Raw genomic sequence first — 8,332 nt, forward strand, 5'->3', positions numbered from 1 at the left:
CCCAACCTCTCCATGTAAAGAACGGTTTTCGGAATAAACACCCCCAATATCTCCATGTTAAAAACGGCTTTCGAAATAGACATCCCCAACCTCCCTATGTTAAGATGTGTCTGTTTTTGCCACTCGATTTCTCAGTGAATGAGCTCACTTTTTTTTCCCATGCCGGTTTTGTTTATCTGCCAGATGTTGCTGAGTGAGACACACAAAAATGGGAATTTAAACAGCAGAAGTCAATACAAATACAGAATTTTTATTTTAATATTTAGATTCATTAAAATTAAATTCAAATGCTCTATTTATAAAAAGTGTCCATGCGTTTCAACAGAAATCCAATCCCATATTTATGCCAATCCATTACTTATGAATGTTAATGATAACATGTTGATAATTTCCCTTGCTTTTCTCTCGACAGCTTTTATAGTTTGTGGATGTGGTTTCCTGAGATTTTTGACAGAATTGAGAAATATGGAGGGTCCGTATGTTCTCCAGGGAAATCTCACAACACATCAAACACCTCAGTGACGGAATGTTTGCCTCCAAACAATAATATCTTCTTTGACGGATTTCTGACAGCTGCGTCAAATTTGCCCGGAAACATCTTCACTATTTTCCTCATGGATAAAATTGGTAGAAAACTATTACTTGGTAATTTTTTTTTTTTTCTTTTGTTCTGTATTGATAAAATTTTTATTTGGTAAATTGCTTCTTTTTTTTTTTTTTTTTGTGCTGTATTGATAAGTTTTATTTGGTAAATTGCTTTTTTTTTTTTTTTTTTTTTTTTTTGTTTAGTGGTAGAAAATTTTTATTTGGAAAATTGCCTCATTGAGTCGTCAAGTTGAGCTGAGAGGGAAGAAGCTGAAATCTCTCAGTAGACGACTGCTTTATACATTTTTGGCTGGCTCCAGAAAACGATTGCTACTGCCGATATTTTGGTTTTGGAAAATCGTTAAAAAGATGATCTTCTTGATTTTCTCATTGGCTGCTTGTGTCACGTGATGTGCTTTCAACTACGTCCGCCAAAAATAGGTTCATTTTTACTTTTGTTGTTTGAGAAAAGTGTGTGGGTGTATTTGAAATTGTGTCGTTGCTGGCAAAACGCATTTTTTTGCAAAATGCGCGGGAAAAATTGAAATGAACAAAAAATTGTTTATTTGCGCGTGCGAGTGTGTGTTTGTGTGTGAGTGACTACACACCTCCCTTTTGAACTCATCTGTGTTTTACGATCATTTTCTTCAAATTCTATTTTTATTTTCTTTAATAAATAATTATAACCCTATTGATTTTCGTAATTTTTGGATATAATCATCTTAAAATATAAGGAATTCGTAGATGCCATTGTTTTCATGTGAAATTCAGCATTACGATTTCTGAAAACTTGTCCCAATACTGTAGAAGCACCAAATATATTTTTTGGGAAAAGTGAAAAATAGTTTTCGTGATTTGTTTTGTTTATGCTGATGCTTTTTTTTTTCTTCCGACCTTCTCTTTTCCAGCCAGCAGCATGGTGATCTCTGGAATCAGTGTGTTTACAATTTTATTAATCAGCGATCGAATATCCAACCTCATTGTTTCATGTATTTTCGGAGGGATTAGTGTGATTGGATGGAATGCTCTGAATGTTTTGAGTCTTGAACTCTTCCCAACTAAAATCAGGTATGATATAATTGGCATGCTATCTCATGATCCATTTTTATTCTTTGGTCAGATCAGGCTATCTGAAGATATAGGCTTCCCGACTGAAAAAATTGCACCAAACATTGATGCCATATTTTTCTTTTCTCTTTACAAAACTCAATCATGTTCTGCAAAGCCAAGAACAAAATCAATTTTCCTCTACAGAATAACTAATCATTGACTTGAAATTTGGTATATAGGGTATTCAGACATGTGGAAAACTTTTTAATCGGTTTTTATCCAGAAAAAAGGGGCTGCTCAGAAAAATTGGAACGTGGAGGTCATTGGATTTTTATCTGTTTGTCAGCTGTTTCACAAGGTTTGAAAACAATTTTATCAAAGATTGTGGCAAGCTGGTCAAATGGTTATTGTACTTACCTAACTGTCTTTAGGTTCTTTAGGTTTTGAGTATTTTTTTTTTTTTTACTTACAAGAAGTGAACTGTTTAGAAAACAATACTCGAATGCACATGTCTCAGTTTCTTTTCGTTTTTTTTTTTTTTTTTTAAAAGGAATTTAACATTTTATACCAGGCAACATCAAGTAAATTTTCTAGAATATATATATATATATATATATATATATATATATATATATAAATTTGAATAAACTATATATTTTATTTGATAGATGATTTAGATTCTTTAGCTTTTATAAAATGTTGTCTCGATGAAAGTTCTTCCCATCACTTTTTTTTTTTTACACGGTGGTCACCACATATCAAGGCCCGGAAGCCACTCAGGGATAAGGGTTATTGTAAGTACAGTACGTTAGTGTGGATATTTAAAGTGTCTACTTAAGGGGGCAGTTCGTCAGGAATTTGTTATTTGTTAACGTTGAACTTGAAGACATCCAAGTTGTAGTCAGGAGGGAAGCAGGCAGACGGAACAGAGTTCCACAGGCATGCAGTTCTAAGAAAGAAGCTTTGTTCATGGAATCCACGTTTTGATTTAGGCATAGATAAAGAGTGGGGAAAGTTTTTGACAGTAGATTCAGCTAGACAGGTGTTTTTGTAAAAGATTGGCGAGGGGGGACCAGAGATTGGAGTTCAGACGAGCACCTGCCATAGAAATAACGATAAAACAAAGATAGGCTTGCAACGTCTCTTCTGTGGGAGAAGAAAGGTTGCAGGGAAGAGAAGAGGGCATCCCCCACTAAGCCACGAAGTCTATTTTGTACTCTGTCAAGGCAGGATTGGCTGCTTTTAGCAGCTCCTTCCCAGATATGACAGCAGTATTCCATCCTTGGACGTACTTGGCTTTTATATAGATAGAGAATTGCATCAGTAGTGAGATCTTCTGGAGCGGTAGAAGGATCCCACCATCTTTCCAGCGACCTTGGCAACAGACTTGGTACATGTTTTCAGATCAGGAGTAAAGGTCAATCCTAGAAGCTTGTCAAAACATGGGGCTTCTCCTTGATGAGAATCATCCATTTCAATTGATGCCAGATGGGGATCAGAGCGTTGATGATGCAAAGATAGGAGTTTAGTTTTAGATGCATTAAAGGTAACCAGCCACGTCTTCCCCCACTGAACCACTCGTTCAAGATCAGAGGAGAGAGAATTAGAGGGAGCTTTGTCATTTACAGCCTTTGATGTGTTGCCGTAGATGGTCGTATCATCAGCATAGATGTCTAAGTTGGCGTTAAAATTGTGTGGTTAGAATGTTAGAAATTTAAGTCAGGAGAATTTATGGAAAATATATAGGTTATCTCCCTTTGGTTATATTCTGTCAGGGTGGGGGGGGGGCACAAATTCATTGACTCCCACCCAAAACAAAGGAGTAAAGCATCCCAACCCCCAGAAAATTAGGCCATCTGTTGGCCATTGGGTGGCAACAAGTGATGCTGACAGACAAGATCCAGGTTGCTAGGAACAAAGTGTAGTATTTGTTCTGATACATTTTGCCTTTTCTGTCCTCAATCAGTGGATGAGAAATCCCTCATGACTGAAAAAAATTTTTATTTTTGTTCCTATCTCTTTTTGGGGAACTGGATTTTCTCCACATTAAAAACCGACCTTGTGTCTCACTCTGCCCTCATGGGAAGTCAAGTAAATAGGAACCCTTACTTTTGTTGGATTATTGGTCGGGCAATGCCCAATATTGTGACTAGCAAACGTAAACAAAGAACCAGCTTGGATGTCGTAGATGTTCACCTGGATATGATGTCAATGACCAGACAAAGAGAACAATGGAATTTGTTCAACATAAACACACACACACACACACACACACAACAAAGAGTCTGTGAGAGATGACTCAAACAGACGCGTGTGTGACTGTAATTCGTTGGAAAATCCGCCAGCCTCATCCTCTATAGAGAGTTCTAATTGTTACTAAAGGGAGAGAAATCTTTTATAAAAACTGAAAATCTTTAGTCAATTTAGCAAATCTTTTTCACTAATTGTCTTCAAAAACTTTTCATTAATGATTAATTTTCTACCTGACCGTTTTTTTTTTTTTTTTTGTAATTTTTGGATATTTGGTCCTAACTATGGGTTGAATAGAAACCGACTTGAAAACAACAAATATATTCTATTAAAAAAAATTTACTTCAAAATCTTTGGATTCGGCATTAAATAACCTGAAAAGGGGTTGATATGCTGTAAAACAACCAATCAATCGTCTTCTCTTCTGGCCATGTTGTTGTCTCTCACATAAGCGGCTACTGAAGGATGTACAGTGGCTTACAAGTATTAAAAAAATAGCATAAAACACAAACGCATTCTGCAAATATCAGTTACACTTTTGGTGTGTGTGCGTGTGTGCACGACAGCGGCTCACGATACGCAAAGGTCCACATCTACGTTTTGTCGAGACCGTGTTTGTCAATGTCTCATCTTGATCTCCAAAAACTCTATCGATCTGGTCCAAGTCACGATCCGTCTTCAACTGTATCAAACTCACAATAGTCCTTAACTCAAAACTGTCGTCAACCATTGCAAACCCATGTACTCTCTCCCCCCAACTGTCCTAAAGTTCACTGACACTCCCAAAATTGCCCGTAATTACCTCTAAACATAATGACCTCCATTGTTTGGTTCTTTGTTCCAAATCACTGCCACACCTTGATTAACAATCCTATTCAGATTTCTTTTTGTGTACCTTGGTGAACAACTTCCTCTCCATTGCTGATAAACTTATTTCCTTTTTGTTTTCACACTTCCCAACACGGGTGGGGGTGGGGCGATAGTCTCACACTTCTTGTTCTTAAATAAGTTTGACTTTTGGATATAGCTCATGAAGATCGTGCCTCAGCTCAGAATTGTCTGGCTTGCATGAAGTTCTCCTTGTTAGTTGCAGCTATTCTTTAACCTTTTTTATTTTTTGCTAGGAGGGGGTTAACCGTTTATCAAAGTCCAGAGGCCACTCAAGGATAAGAGCTACTGATCATAGTGATGATCTGTAATGGTAGAAATTAGGTAGGAGTTAATTATTTAAGAGGACTATTCACCAAAAACTCATGTTGTATTCAGCTGGGAAGCAACCTCATGGTATTGTATTCCATAGATGAACAGTTCTAGGAAAGTAACTTTGCTCGTAGAATTTTCATTTAGTTTTAGGCACAGACAGAGAGTAAGGAAAATTTTATTCAAGTTGACACTATATTTGCATATGAGCAACAATCAAATTTTTTTCTGATTCTGATACCCCCCAAAATTCTGATTTTTTTTTTTTTTTTTCTGATTCTTAATTCTGATTAATCATTCCAACACTAATATTTACATAAAAAGCAAAATATCAAATATAGAAATCTATTGCAGGTAGACACAAAGCAAGAGAAAATGAAAATATCAATTTTGAGGATGTGATTAATTATAAAAATAGATTAATTATTCTGTACTTTCACCTAAGAATTTTGTGGCTAAAGTTGTTGTGCCTCAATACTGCTATATATCCACACGCTATGGCCCAAACGTAAAACTCTTTCTCTGAAAACAGGCTTTTTATTTAAACTGCCACCATCTTATTTGCATATCTGCGATGAGATTGCACATTATTTAGCGAGACCCGCCAGCATACAATCAGGTGTGACCAGCATTTTTTTTGTTGTTCCCCATACCCCTTACATGCTACACAGAACGACTCAGGAATTTGAAGTTCCTTCCGCACTTTTCTTACTTGCTGCCGAATGGCAACAAGGTATTTCATCATACCCTAACCCCCCTACTATAGTAACTCCTGATTAATCATCGCAACACTAATATTTACATTGAAAGCAAAAAAAAAAAAAGTAAATGATCAAACAGAAATGATTATTATGCTTTAACTATTGGGATCTATTTCCTTTATTGTGTTTGTCGACTCATAACTCGACCTTTCACGCGACACAAAATTTGAGGTAAGTCCCTTTTGCACATTTATTACTTTTATTATTTTTATTACTTGCTATGAATGACAACACAGTGGTTTTATTGTTATTTTCTTTTATCTAATGAGAACCAGAGTGTCAACATGATTATGATGTATATAAGAGATTGCATGGATTAAAATCTGATTTAATTCTTTAAGCACTAGCTTAAAGTTAAGATTAGATGTGATAAGTAAAGTCGTCCTCTGCTCCACTACTTGAATGTATCCTGATTAGAATTGTTGAAATATTTGAAAATAATGATTTTGACAACAATGATCTGCCATTGGCTAAGGAGAAATGAATGGCGTTTCTTGAAATTCTACTCATAGGGGATTGGACCGGTTGATATTTAATTTTATTCTTAAAGCATCAGTTTAAAGTTAATATTAGATGTAAAGATTACATTTCATGGAATTTAATAAAAAGGTCACACAAATTGCGAGCTTGTGTGTATAAAATGGAATTGCGTTCACTTCCCCACTACCTGAGCATAACCCATTTGAATTTATCCTGAGTAATTATTATTACTATGAGAAGTTGTAAATATGATGGACAATATCGACCTTAGGATTTTCTTTTTTTTTAACTCATGTTCACCCCTGACAAGGCGTGTTGTCACTTGGACATAAGGGGTTACTATTTGGGACCATGCCTAGAAAAGATTAACACAGTGTTGGTTTTTGTTACATTTAAACAACTGCATATCAGTACAGTCAGGGAAGCAGGTAGCAGGAAGGGAGTTCCAAAGTCTACCTGTTCAAGGGGAAAAAACTATTAGAGTAGAAAGCTTTCTGCCATTTAAGGACCTCAACAGTGAAGGGGCGAGATTTTCTTGCTAAGTGGGTTTATTGGAGATATGTACGTCGAGGGGGCACAAGTGCAACGAGTTCATCAGAGCACATTGCATTAAAATATTTGTAAAACAGGCATAGAGATGCAACATTGCGGCAATGGGACGGGGATTAGAGCTTAGTTGACAAAGTGGGATATATTAGGTTGGTGACTCTTTTCTGGACTCTATCCAAGTGGGAGAGGTTAGTGGTAGACGCACCAGCCGAGATGTGGCAGCAATACTCCATGCATGGACGAATGGTGGCTTTGTAGAGGTCCAGGATACTCTCAGGTGTAAGAATTTTGTCATACTTTCTACCACAGTATGGAAGAGAAGTGCTGGTGATTATGTCTTAACTATTTCCGTTGGTTTTGTTGACTCGTTTTCCTTTTCTTTTGGGTTTGTAGGTCGACAGGTCTTGGAATACAGTCAGCATCAATACGGATCGGTGCTATCAGTGGAAATTTGATATTTGGAATTTTGGTCGATGCCAACTGTTCAGTTCCACTAGTAATGGTATCGTGCTTGTTGATATTTGGAGGACTTATGGCGTTGAGACTTCCGGACATGACGGGTCGGGACATCTTATAAAATAATTTCTTTTTTTCTTTTTATCAAAAAAGAACAAATGATGAAAAAGTGTTTTATTTTGATTCTCCTTTTTTTTTTCTCTTCATAAAATGAAAACATATATATTATATATATATATATATATATATATATATATATATTTATACGGAAAAAATATATATTTTAAAAATTTTACCTTATTTACTGGAAAGAAAAATGGGATTTTCACCAAGGTTTTTTATTTATTTTTTTAATTTATTTATTTTGTATTTTTTTTTAAGAGCTTCTTGACAGCACAATTTCTTATATAAAAAAAAAAAAATGTAAGTTAGATTACGAACTTTATTTGGAAACGAGTTCATAAATGGTTGACTTAAGATCTTTTTAAGTAAGACAAAGCCAAATTTAAATAATTGGCAATTCACAACTAAATATTTTGTATGATTGTTGTTCCCATATTGGGTGTTATTCTCACGTTTTGACCGATGTAACCTCCAACCTGTATTTTTATTTTTTTTATGAAAATCCCTCCAAACAAGGCATGAAGCCACAATATCAGGAGTTATTAAAAAAAACATCCTACTACAAAGTTAAAAACTAGCCAATAATCGATCTAGTCAGGCTCCTTGCCCAGACCAATGTGACTCTTTGTCTCTCTTCAGATTTCCCTGTCTTCCGTCAACTGCCTCAGCTCTTCAGGATCACAGTTGGCGTCATATGCAATTTGCTGAATTTACGTGGATCTATGTCGTCCTATGTTCGTGCCGTGGAGTCCGCAACAATACATTTCTCACCAGCTCTTAGTTACTTCTCTGGCAGTGGCTGGCAAATTGTAGACGTTACTCCCTGACGGTAGCAGATATGGCGGGTAGGTTGCCATAAATATTAGGTTAATACATTC

At 35.9% G+C, this 8,332-nt stretch overlaps 1 protein-coding gene across 1 annotated transcript in view; it reads left to right on the plus strand.

The window, feature by feature from the left end:
* The window catches only part of LOC145246163 (synaptic vesicle glycoprotein 2C-like), a 72,388-nt gene extending 64,803 nt beyond the window's left edge, over positions 1-7,585 (plus strand). The window contains exons 10-12 of the mRNA XM_080108032.1: positions 413-645; positions 1,494-1,653; positions 7,269-7,585. Coding sequence (XP_079964158.1) covers positions 413-645; positions 1,494-1,653; positions 7,269-7,452 — 577 coding nt within the window. The 3' untranslated portion in view covers positions 7,453-7,585. The remainder of the gene's footprint in view (positions 1-412; positions 646-1,493; positions 1,654-7,268) is intronic.
* The last annotated feature ends 747 nt before the right edge of the window (positions 7,586-8,332 follow it).

Source organism: Euprymna scolopes, chromosome 23 (assembly GCF_053919585.1).
Source record: "Euprymna scolopes isolate OS-2025 chromosome 23, ASM5391958v1, whole genome shotgun sequence".
Classification (NCBI taxonomy): Eukaryota; Metazoa; Mollusca; class Cephalopoda; order Sepiida; family Sepiolidae; genus Euprymna; species Euprymna scolopes.